Genomic DNA, 13,280 nt, shown 5'->3' with positions numbered 1-13,280 from the left:
GGGGGGAGGTGATAGGGAGAAGAAAGAAGAAAAGGCAGCCCAGGTAAAGGCCATGAGATATTAGACCAGTGCTCCTCAAACTTTATCTGGCAAGTAAATACTCTGGGATCTTATTAAACTGCAGATTTCAGTACAGCAGGTCTGGGACAGGGCTTGGGGTTCTGCATATCTAACAATCGCTCAGATGAGATCAACACAGCTGGTTGGGTCCATAGTTTGTGTAGTGAGGACTCTGAGGATCTGCCCAGAGGCCAGAGCAGAGAGAACATGGGAAGGCCAAAGATGAGCCCAAAGATGAGGCCAGAGAGCTTGGCAGAGGTCAGACCATGCCAGGCTGTGCAGAACACCTTAAGGAATTTGGTCTAAGAGGAGCAGGAATCATGAAGATCTCCATCTGCTTTGTTCTCTCCAAATAACCTTCCTAGGAGTTTCACTTTCCCTGGGAGACAGCACTTTGCAATATCTAAAGTGTAAGTGAGAGCAAAGGTGTTTATGGACTTCATGGCTTCTAAGAGCCAATAAAGTACAGCTCCTTCATCACAGACAGCCCATTAACAACCCATGTTTATTAGTAAAAAATCCTCTGAACTTAATACTCCTTTGTCAGCAAAAGTAATTGATCTTGGCCAGTTAATTTGGCTGGTTTTGCAGACTGAGGACTTGCCACTCTTTTAAGAGTAACCTACAAACTCTGTGGGCTTTACTCCCTTCAGTAAGGAATTTCCAAGAACACTGAGCCTATAGGGTTCTTAAAATAGTTTGGTAAAAGAGAACACAAACATCTCTCATTGGCACCTTGGTCTTTAGTCTTACAAGTATGAAGACATCGGGTTTTACAGAAATGTCTGTGCCAACTGCCACTATTCTGTTCCCCCAAAATTTGACTGAACAAAGTTATACAGAACTGTGTGCTCTCCAGTTAGGCAGGTAGTAAAAATTCAAGCTTAAACAAAAAAGAAACAGATGTGTGCTTTAACCAATGCTTGGTATACTTTATAAACAATTCTTTGCTTCTGTGTTAGGAAAGAATCCTCTTCTTTCCATTTTAAAATGAATGTAGGACTTATTCACACTGAACACATGCCATAAGGAATGCACTCCAGTATGACTCACACAACTCTATGGAACAGCCAAAGGAACTCGAGTTTTCGCCCCCTCCCCCCCTCCATTAGTACTGGGACTCTGGAGAAGTAATTCTCTTGGCTCTCTTATTTATGTAATGGGTAAATGGGGGTTATATAGTTTAACAAGTGATAATAAAGCACTGCATTTTCTATATGTGTCATGATGATATTCACACCTAAAAATGTTAGATGCCCTGCTTCTGGAATGAGTAAGAGCAAGAGGTTGTGAAATCTTCTCCAGATATCTTCAAACGTTAACATGTTCTCAACTGTCTGGAATGCCATATATACTGTCCTGACCTAAATCAAGGATATAAAATCATGCATAAGGCATTTGTTTCATTATCTAAGGAATCCATCTCAAGAAGATGAAATGTCTTTCTGGTGGTCTGCCCCTGTCACCACATCACAAAAACATAGGTAGACCAATTTTCACGAATTTGGAGAATATAACTAAAAGGGTCAGATTCAAAATATAAGCCACATGGTACAGGCAATATTTACTTGAGAGCAAGGGACACCTCAGAGAGTTGGCAAGTCATCCATCAGAGATGGGTAACATATACCAGGGATGCTTTATATGTACGTGACCCTGTAGGCTGTCTCTCAGGCAAACAGGATCTAACGAGAATGGGATATCTACCTATAATAGCTATTCTCCTAGGCAAGTAGGGGCTACAAGCTCTGAAGGCCAGAATTGTTACTAGAAGAGAAGAGATCACTGGGTCTTAGTGTACTACATCATAAGACAGCAATATAAAAGAATGCTAACATCACTGAACACTCACGGTGCTAAGTATCGAGGTTAGAAACACATGCATGAGGAGACATGGCTCTTTCCCTGATGGAGCACATGATCTAACACAGGCCACAGGAAAATAAACCAGTAACCATGCTACAACCTGCTACCTGGAAGTAGATGTGTGTGGGTGCATGTATGTGCATGTGAGAGAAGGAGGGAACAAAAGATGGCAGGTGAGCTAGCCAGTGAGAGCCATAAGCCTCGGGAACACAAATAAGAAAACCATTGTTGCTACCATCTGGGAAAGAAAGTGGTCAGCAATTTGCAGTGGGATGGTGATAACCGACTGTGAAAGCTCAAGTGCTCACCAGGTGAAGAATGAAAAGAAAGGAATTCCAGACCGGGCAGCAGTATGAGCAAAGGAAAACACTGGTGATCCAGTGTTCTAAAGATGAGTGTATGAATATGTGCATATGGGTACATGCAATGGTATGCACATATAGATCATACATGTTCAGAGATATAAACATATTAATGTTAATATTAATGGGGCACCTGGGTGGCTCAGTTGGTTAAGCATCCAACTCCTGATTTTGGCTCAGGTCATGATCTCAGGGTCATGAGATTAAGCCTGGCATCAGGCTCTTTGCTTGGCACGGAGTCTGCTTAAGATTCCCTCCCTCTTCCTCTGCCCTTTGCAGCTCCCATAAGCATGCTCTCGCTCTTGCTCTCTCTCTCAAAATAAAGCTATTTAACCATAATTAGCAAGAGGAGAAAAACATGGAAGTTGAAATCTGAATATGTAAACTCCTATTCATCTTCATCAGGAAATCACTTTCATATTTTTTGAAGATTTTATTTATGTATTTGAGAGAGAGAGACAGAAATAATGAGAGAGAACATGAACAGGGAGGAGAAAGAGAAGAAGACTCCCCACTGAGCACACAGCACAACATGGGGCTTGATTCCAGGACCCTGGGAACATGACCTGAGCTGAAGGTAGATGCTTAATGGACTGAGCCACCCAGGCACCCCTCACTTTCATATTTTTGCATATTATTATATTATTATGAGTATTATACACATCCAATTACATACCTTTTGTATATCTTCTCTTTCTCCCTCCCTTCCTTCCTTTCCTTCTTTTATTTTTTTTTAATTTTTTTTTTTATTTATTTATGATAGTCACAGAGAGAGAGGCAGAGACATAGGCAGAGGGAGAAGCAGGCTCCATGCACCGGGAGCCCGATGTGGGATTCGATCCCGGGTCTCCAGGATCGCGCCCCGGGCCAAAGGCAGGCGCCAAACCGCTGCACCACCCAGGGATCCCCCTTTCCTTCTTTTATCACAAACAAAAACCATCAGCCTTGGTCATGTTCACTTTAATGTGTGATGTAGGGAGAGGGAAAGATTTTAGAAAAGACATGTAGAGAAATGGTAAATGTTACAATTCATGTTGATCCACATATGATTCTACTTTGGTGAAACTGAGATACTGGAGTTCTCTGTGTACATTTTTTTTAATATTCTGATATGCATACTATATGTTCTTCAATCTTTAATCATTTAAAAGATTAAAAGTTTTAAAAATACATTATACTAACTCCCTACTGTAAGTAACTTGGAGCCCTGATTAAGACTAGATTCCCATCATCACCATTACCACCATCACCCCTAAAGATCATAGTCCAAATTTGAAATACATTAATTTAAAAGATCCCTTTAAAATTATGGCATACTCCAAGTTCCTTCTTTCATTTCTAAGTACTCAGAATCTATCCTTAGTATATGAACCACAAGTCAGCAATTCTTAGCAAGGCAAGTCTATGGCTTTATCCCACTAATCCCTACTTTGCCCTGAATTCACAGTTTAGTGCCCATTTCTTCCTGTCCATCCTCTGGTGAAAAGGACCAAGCCTTGGATCAGGTTCTCTCACCCCATGGAATATACTGAGGCAAGCTATACTTATCCGCATCTGCTTCCCATTTGACTGCACTGAAGAACCCAACAGCTACCTTAAAATAAAGAGAATCCACATCTTCCCAAAGAAGGCAGGTAGAGGGAAACCAGCTCCTCTCCCTCACTCTTTAAACCAGTGATTTTCAACCAGCGGTGATCTTCTTCTCCAGGAGACACGTGGCAACATCAGCAGACATTTTTGGTTATCATAACTGAGGGAGGGTAAGCGCTCCTGGCACCTGATAGGTTGTGGCCAGGGATAACACTCCACATCCTCCAATGTCCGGGTCAGCTCCCACCACAAAGAACTACCCAGCCCAGAATGGCAATAGTGCCAAGGCTGAGAAACCTGCCCTAAAACAATGAGCTTTTTCCTTGATTCCATGTCAGGAGGGAGAGGAGTGACTAAGGAGAATCAGGGCTGCTTTTGGTGGGTCCCAGCCATGATTAACCAGAAGGAACACCCTTAGCACATCTAGGGCAGTACTTACAACACAGGAGCACCTGGTACATTTATTTCCTTCTGGCTGAAATTCCTCCCCTTCTTGGTACTGCACACCCTCAAACACACAACCTGGAAAGCAAAGCAAAGTATAGAATTAGGGCAGCAGCCTTTGCTCAGCTTGACACTATGCTTCTGTCCACTGCTCATCCATCTCGCTTATCCACCTCCCACCTCCACCTCTGCCTAGCAGAGTGTCCTCTTTAACCAGAGGACTAGATTGCTTCATAGATTTTTTTAAGGAGTACAAAAGATTGACATGAGTCCAGAAAACCAGAGCTGCTAAAAAGCAAAAAAGATAGTGGAAGCCAGGTCAGCCCAAGGGGGACACTGCATAATGGTGAGCCCTATGAGTCTAAGGAGCTCACCATGACCACTCAGATCACAGCCAGGGAAAACTAAACCCAGGGAAGCTGGAAGAGGCAGACAGAAGAAAGCCAAGTGAGAGAAGGCAAGCTACCAAGCAAATGACATGAAGAGCCGTCACTTGGTGAGTGTTCAGGAACTGTTCAGCCTCTACCAGGCTCTCTGTACCCCTGATCTCACTCCATCTGCATAGTGAGCCTACAAAGTGGGGACACTGGTCACTTCATCATAGATGAGGGAAATGGGGCTCAGAGAGAAGAAGTAACTCACTCAGCTGGCAGGCAGCAGAGCTGGGATTCAAACTCAGCTCTGACCTACCAGCTGCACCACACAGAGGGTCAGGCACCAAGGCAGGAAGGGGGAACAGCAGGGCAAAAGGTGCCACACAGTTTTTCAGACCCACCCCGCATGATATTAAAGAGGTTTAGCCACCAAGTTTAGCTAAAAATAGGATGAAAAACCCAGGAGGTGTCTCTGATTCAGAAAGATGCTTCGGGACACTGCCATATTCTTAAAAAAAAAATCCCACAAATGACCTGAAACACAGGCTGGCCAGTAACCTCATGACAAACCAGCTACGAGAGGACTGTCAGCTGATGGCAAAGCCACTTTCCTCAGGACTATCCTTACAAGGTGGTCTCCTGGAATAAATAAGGTCACTTTCCAAACAGTAGAGGGTGGACCCAGCACAGTAATGCCAAAAATCAGCAAAGGAGGCTCTTAGGAGAAACGGACTCATGCCCCTGAGAGTAAGTATTTAAATCCTGCCAACTGCAGTCATTAACAGAACCCACCAAGCTCTTGAAGCAGTTGGTCCCTGATAAGTAGAAACAAGGATCACCCACAACCACTTAATCTGGCTGCTGGACCTATTCATTTTAAATCTAGATATGGAGCCCTTTGTTCCACTGAAAGACACGGAAGCAAATGCTACTGAGTCTGAAGCTGAATCACTGAGTGAAACTGTGGTTTTAAAGTCTATTTGATACCCACACCCAGAGGCAGCAATCAACCACCTCTTTGTGTTTTCCCTGATACAGAAAGACTTAGTAAGCTTGGGTGCTTCCCAGAGGCTGTACCTCAGCGTTGTTAATAAGAGCAGGTGCCCAGCTATCTCTTTCCAAAGCACACTTCCAAAAAGAGGACTTCAATTCTTTCATGTATGTTTGTACACTGGTTTTGTCATCCAGATTTCCAGACAGATTAACCACAACAATCTACATTTGACAACTTAAATAAGGGAATTTTAAAAGAAAAATCTATGTAAACTCTTCCCATCACAACCCACCATCACTGAGTAAAGTCAGACGAAAGGAAAGAGTAGACAACCAAGAATGCCCTAAAATCTGTTTCAGGAAGAAACTGACCACAGACTTTACATGTTTGTCATTATGTATTATACCATTCTATGATCAATGACAGATGCCAGTCCTTCTGAATTACCAAGGAGAATACTCCACGGCTTCCCTTGACTGTCCCTACCTAGACTTGGCTGGGTCTTTCTTCCCCTCCAAAAAAGGATAATACATCCTGGATGTGACCTCTTCTGAGTCTTTTGATTTGCATCCCACAGGTTGGCCTTTGAAACTAAAGAGAGGGAACAAAGTTGATTCTTGACTGCATCATGGAAGGCACAGAGCCTAAACAGGTGTCAGGGGGCGGGTGTGGGGCATGCTAACTTTTAAAGGTTTGTCTCCCAGGGCATCTGGACCCAAGCAGAACAATTATTATGGTGTGTTTGGGGCAGGAGGAGGAGTAAGTACAGTATGGCAGCCAAGAAAGAGAAGGGGCCATACCCTGACCCCAACCCCAAGTCACAGGCCTGGGGAAGGTACTTATTCTTACTGGGTCTAATGTCTTTAAGTGTGAACTGTGGGCAGTGCCTCATCCTTCACTGGATACTCATGAGGACTTAGCACCGCAGTATTTGCAATCATAGAGTTCAGCCTTCCCTTCCTGGGAACTCAACCAAAAGCCAAGTGAAAGAAGCAATTGCTCAAATATGATAACTTCAACTGCTGAAATAAATTCACTCAGCTGTTTATATACCCACATTTCCAAAGGCAGCCTAAAAACATGACGATTTCATAAGTAAGGAAGAATGTTACATACATTGAGTTGATTCTGTACCAATAAAGCAACAGTCTCTTCAACATAACTGAATTCGCATTTAAGAGCTATAATAATTTTTAAATCTATGTGGCATATAAAATTTGCTCTGTTATCAATCTCAAGCTTGCCGGTGTATAGGAATTATGTGGGGGGCCTGGATTCTGCTCTCAGAGATTCTGATGGACTTGGTCTGAAATGAAGCCAGGGCATCAGGATTTTTTTAAAGGTTTCCAGGTGATATTCATGTGCAGCCTAGAGAGCTACTGATCTAACTTAGTAAGGACTCTTTAGGCATTTAAGAGTATGGTTACATAATACAAATACAAAGCACTTAATGCCTCTGCATTCAGAGGCAGAAGGAACTCAAGCAAACTCTGTTTGATAGGTACAAAATAATTGGATTATGGAAAGAATTCTTTTACTTTCAACCAGTTTTTGGCCTTCTTGTAAGTTCATCTAAGAATGCAAGCTTCACAGAAATCCCAATGTGGAAAGGAAGTTTGGCTCAATCAAGACTGTCCAGGGAACTCAGGAAGGTTAGAGGTAGTAGAGAGCAACTGTTCTCATTGTCATTTAAGGACGAGAAAAAAAAATGAACTCTAGGAGGGACTCAGGTTCAGGCGCATCTCAGACTGCAAGGAGTATAGGGGAGGTTGAGCAGCTGCCTGCAAAGAGAGCAGGGCTCATCTTTGCAGAGCATCACAGCATGGTACCTGAGCCATTCCCCAGCAAGTTTTGCAGAACAGAAGGCCCTTTGGAGATTAATCTCAAAAGCAAAGAGTGCTAGTTGTGAGGATCGCCTCCAGTGAGGAAAAGCACTCAGAGTAAAACCAAAACTCAGAACATCTGTCTGAGAGCATGGGCCAGGGGCTTAAAGGATCAGAAAAAAATTCTCTCACCTCAAAATCCCTGGGCTCATACGTAAGGGCAAGAAAAGATGCAGGAGGCCTTTGTAATCCTGTTCAGAAAAGTAAGAGGAAACACTCTAGCCACTGGAAAGGAAAGATCCCTTTGCTGTCAGCTAGGCAGTGGGGCCCTCGTAAAAGACAGTGGGTCCAACTTGTTGCACCACACCGAAAACTGAGACCAGCAAAACCCGAAGCTAAATTCACTTAGGGACACAGCTCTCAGTTTTCAGAAAACATCTGGTCACTTCATCACCAAGGCGAGCTCTAGCCAAGATACTGCAATATGAAGCAGTAAAAAGACATTTCTGGAAGCAAGAGAAAGCCACAGCCTTTCCTTCCAAAGTAAGCGTTACCTGTGGCCCTGTGGAGTGGAAAGCGGGCCTCCGGAGCCTGGAGTATCCACATGCCAAGACCTACAGCACATTGCATTCATCCTGGGCACACCAAAGAGTCCAACCGGACATTTCTATGCAAAGGAGTTTGCTCTCTAAACCCATTCTGTACACAGACACCAAGTGAGAGAAGTTCCAGTCCAGAAGGGGAGAACCCTGCCTTCTTGAGAGAGCTCAGAGATTTCACAGTGATGTGCTGTACCAGGGAGCCTGGAAGCCTTCCCTTCCTGAGAACGTTACCTGGACATGTGGGGCAGCACGTTCCCAGATGCTTGGAAGGGTTTTTACAATGAACAACACATCGCACCTCAGACTCTGTGACAACACCTTCCTGAAAAACAGAATGCCACAAACATGTCAGCCCAGAATTCCCACTGAGGAGGGATTCACTTTGGGAAAGTAACCAAGGGAGTAGGGGAAGCATCTGAACATCAAAGTGCAAAGGAAGGTGGGTGTCAGGTCCAGAGGACATGGCACCAATGAGGTCCCATCTCCCCAGCTCACAGCCTTGACGCTTTCAAACTCAGAGCACAAATCCCGTATTGGCCCTGTTCTTGATCTTCCTCTTTGGCCCCAAGTTCTTTCTTTTAAATCTAGTATTAAAGACCTTCTTGCTGTCAGCCAGCAGCTGAGTCTACTATTCATTCACAATTGTTTTAAGTTGTCAACACTGACTGTATTTTCTATCATTGTTATTACACTTTAAGCCATTAATTATGAGGCACAGTATAAACATAATACCCCAGACTGGCATCTGGAGACCTTATTCCTTACCCCCCCTCTAGAAATATCTAGACAAGCTCTGCAATCTTAGAAATTTTACTCTGCCTCACAGAGGGAGCCTGGCTCTCCAGCATCAAATAATGAGATTAGATAAAACTGCTTTAAAGTTCATGCTATATATAGAAAAATAGAGCCTTTAGATCTTAATAATGAAATCGAATGACTCATTTGCAAACGAACCTTGGGATTCTAGTATTTTAATGTCAATTGACACATTTTTTTGATTAATTGTCAGAGCTGGCCTTCGAATTATTTTCTCCATAATCTCTACCCATTTTATAAATGGATTTGTGTTTTTATTTAATTTTGTTTTGCAAGGAAGGGTAGCACAGGCTAAAAAAAATGTAACAGTTTGACAACTAGATAATTTTCCTCATCCTGTCTGCTACCATATTATCTCAGTCCAACAAGGAAAGTTATATCCTAAATGTCTTCATATTTGTCGAGCCTGAGGATTCCACTACAAGAGGAATTTATTGTGGTCTATATCACATTTGGGAAAGAAAAAACAACTGTCAAAATATCACAGTCTACAACATCAAAAAAGGATCTGTGCTTTAGTTACATAACTGAAGCAATGCAAAAAGCTATGGCCCAAGATCAATTTCCCTTTAGTATCTGCAATCCAGATGGAGGTTTCAGATTTGTTCCCAGCATGAATTTCCTGTCTGTGATCTTCAGTTTTCTCTTTAGTTAGAATGTCAAAGAGGAAAATAAAGGTAAATTTTTCACCATCAGAACTCTTTTGGTAGGAGGATTTAAGAAGCTAGAATTCAACTCAAATGGAAATAACCCAGGTGTTAGACTAGCTGTTACCTGTCTGGTACCTAGTTGTGTCCAGTCCATGCAGCCTCTACCTGAAGTGTTTTTATTGATGCTTACCATCACCCTAGGAGATAATACCATCCTCACTTCACAGGAAATGAGAAGGAGAGGTCCAGTGTACCCTACACTCTCTCTTCTGTTACCGATCTTATGCCCTGAGAAGGGAAGAGTTAAAGAGTTTGCAATTGTGCCATTCTGCAGAGGAGTATCTTAAATGAAGCCTTCCCTTCCAGGTACCAGTAAGTGGCTACTTCCCACATTCACAGATGAGAACTCATTCCCTAAAGAAGGAAGAAAATAATCCAGGGTGGGAAGGTGCCAGCTGAGCAGAGGGACAGCTCTTATAACTACCTTAGAGGTTTGCTTTTATGACTATTGAATGAAATGTATTTCTAAACAAGTTAGCAGGGCTTAGGCAAAATCTTTAAAAGGGGGGAGAATGAAACAGCAAAGGTCATCTTTGGTAGGGAACATTCCCTTTCAGGGCTCTACTCTGCAGTTCAGCACTTCCTGACTCCCAGGGCTGTTGGTCCTTGAGATCGCTTCCAATGATAATGGGATGTTCCTTCCTGCACCATTCTCTGTGGGCCTAATGAGTTGCCGGTGACCAAAGACGATAGGCAATAGGAGTTTCAGTGTCAACACTTGAAAATGGCTTCATGTGTTATTCGGTCAACAAAATATTTCCTCCCAGATAATAGCTTTCATTTAATTCTTCATCCAAAAGTAGCAAAATTCGCCACCAGCTCATGCAATTTGAGGATCTTCAGGACCTCTGGCTGTTGCAAAAAAATGTTATACTACACTCCAAAAGGTAACTCCAACAAGGTTGTCTTGTTTAAAAGATAGTGTAACAGGGCTTTCAGAGTGCACCTATCAAAGAGTGGAAATTTCATTGGTCAGGAAGCAGGATGTGAGTGGGGTGGTGCAAATTTTAGAATGAATTGGACTTTTGATGTTATTAAAACTCACTGCTCTCATCTTTTTGTTCCATGAAGCTGGTTGAATCTATAACCCAGAGCAAAAATTCAACAAATATTTATTGATTCACTTAAAATATTATTTGTATCTGTTCTACCTACTGCTTATTTTCACAAATAATTTTGATTTATTATACAAATGAACTGAACATTTAGCCAAATAAATAACTGATGATCTTTTGAGTGAGTGTACCCACCGTGAGAATATAACAGCATGGCTGCATAAAAGTCAGACTTCAGTATACTGTCAGTATACTTGAGATAAGATCCAAAAGAAACATGCATTATTACACTAACCTTTAAATGCAAGAGCATATCTTGGAACAGTAAAATGAGGCTAGGGGTAAAGTGATTTAATAGCATCTTCTCCACAGAGAATTTCTAAATTATGTCAAAATTAGATAAGCATTTTTTAACTGAATATTTCTTCAGAGATAAGAAAAGGAGTTTGAACATTTAGGTTCTACATTTCTCCTTTAGTTTATCTTGCTCTATTGAAGATCTGTAACAACTAGAGTCATGTAGAATCAGTGCCCTTTGCAGAGTGCAGCAAGTACCAGCCACAGTGGGCTCCTTAGGACCTGAACTGGTGGTTCTCAAATTTGTCAGGTTGAAATCATTGAGGTTACGGTGTACTAATTGCTTTGATTTAATAAGCTTACAGATTGGCTCCAGTCCAAAATATTTCTAAATCAAAGAAGGAAAACATATATCCTCTAACAATACTTCTTTCTGCTAACAGGAATTCATGTTTTGCTCAAAGTTGACTCACAGGAAGACATGAATTTTCCCCAAGGACATATACATCTTCCCAGAGATTTTCCAGGCACAATTTAACAATGGCGGATAATTCCACTGCATGTTTCCAGAAGTGACTGCTATACGGTATCTATCCTGGACCTGTCTTGTTATGGTGAATGTCACAATAAATATGCAGAAGTTGGTTTTTTATTTGTTTTTGGTTTTATTTTTGTTTTGCTTTTTTTTTGGGGGGGGGTGTTCTGTGTTGTCTTCTAAGGCACAGAAGATCCTTCTGAGGAAGACTATTGATTCCCTTTGAGTAGAGAGTAAAATAGACTTTACCTGGCACTGACGTAGAACACAGGGTTGTGCAGGAGTCTGCCATCTGAAAGAGCTGTTATAGGTATTTCCTTCATAGGTGCAACCTAAACAGGAAACACAGAAGCAAGAAAAAAAAAAGAGCAAGAATGAATGTGTGTTTCCTTTATTTTTGGAGCAAAGGAAGTTATGTTTTCTAAGCCAGGACTAGGGATAGTGGGAACCATCACGTTCCTTGGCCATTTTCTCCAAAACACAACTAAGCCTTCTAAATATCCACTTGGTTTTCACTTATATTAATTCTTTGGCTACTGAGAAGATTAACCTCCCAGATGAAGTTTTCAAATGGAAAAGCATGGATTGATGAACTTTCCTGGCCAAAATGCAGGACCTCGTGATTTTATTTATGCCTAGTGAAGTATGAGGAGGACAAGGGCTAAAATCACCACTGTGTAAGGGGATTTTTCATAAGACTTAAATGAACACAAAACTGCTGAAGGTCAAGAAGGAAGTTTAAAACCTGACAGGAGCTAAAGCAGAAAATTAAAATATAGGAAATGATTGCAAAATTCTCTACACATCTAAGACGCTTGACAAGCTACTATCTTCACCAGACAAAATCTTCCAAGTCTTGCCTCCCAGTTTAAGAGCTATTATTTCACATTTCACTTTGATTTTACTTTTAGATAGTGAACTAGATTTTAAAAATCTAAAACTATAAATGTATGGATTATCACAAGTTAATTTACTAACCAAAACAGAAGCCATGCTCATTCATCAGCAAAAGCAGAAATCAAAGACCCAGAGATCTCAAAAGAGGAAACAAGCCAGTTAGCTTAAGTTCCTATAGAAAGAGCCAAAGAAATAATGGCACAAGGATCACAGCCTAGATCTTTGTTTAGCTTGTCCAAATATCACCCTCCATCCCATGTTTTACATTTTCAGGGAAGATGCACCTGCCTATGCACTCATCACTGCATATTAGATTATTAGGAGCGCATGAAGCAAAGGGATTTACAAGTCACAGTCTGATCCCTTAGCCCAAGGAGTACAGAAGTAGGAACACATACATAGGATAATGCAGAAATAAAAGGGCCTGTCTCTCAATACCAATGATTGATTTCTGGCAAGCCAGTCAACCTCAATCCACATCAGTTTTTCTTGTCCAAGACACAGATAGAAAACTCATCTCCTTCTCTGAATTCTTTTAGATATTGCTGTGGTAATTAAAATAAAATAAAATAAAATAAAATAAAATAAAGTAAAATAAAGTAAAATAATAAAATATAAAAACTCTCTTAATACACAAACTGAATACTAAAGGACTGAAGAAAATTTCAAGAGACACTTTCATAAACTTGGAACCATGATCTGAATTGCCAGAGAATTATGAATGATTGAAAAGAGCTCAGTAATATTCTTCTCTCTAGTTCCTACAAATCAAATTACTAAAATACACAGCTGATTGGAAACATATTAGGGAAATGCTTTCACTATATATTTTTTAATTTCCTTTGCATGAAGTGT

The 13,280-nt window shown here is 41.4% G+C and overlaps 1 protein-coding gene across 2 annotated transcripts in view; it reads right to left on the bottom strand.

Moving 5' to 3' along the window:
* The window catches only part of BMPER (BMP binding endothelial regulator), a 242,340-nt gene that overhangs the window by 173,129 nt on the left and 55,931 nt on the right, over positions 1 to 13,280 (bottom strand). For both annotated transcript variants that reach the window (XM_025464605.3, XM_025464604.3), the window contains exons 4-6: positions 11,778 to 11,860; positions 8,347 to 8,437; positions 4,318 to 4,400 (exon numbers count right to left, since the gene is read on the bottom strand). In XM_025464605.3, coding sequence (XP_025320390.1) covers positions 4,318 to 4,400; positions 8,347 to 8,437; positions 11,778 to 11,860 — 257 coding nt within the window. The remainder of the gene's footprint in view (positions 1 to 4,317; positions 4,401 to 8,346; positions 8,438 to 11,777; positions 11,861 to 13,280) is intronic.

This window comes from Canis lupus, chromosome 14, assembly GCF_003254725.2.
Source record: "Canis lupus dingo isolate Sandy chromosome 14, ASM325472v2, whole genome shotgun sequence".
Taxonomy (NCBI): Eukaryota; Metazoa; Chordata; class Mammalia; order Carnivora; family Canidae; genus Canis; species Canis lupus.
The sequence above is the reverse complement of the archived record's forward strand: the minus strand, read 5'-3'. Positions and strand labels throughout refer to the sequence as shown.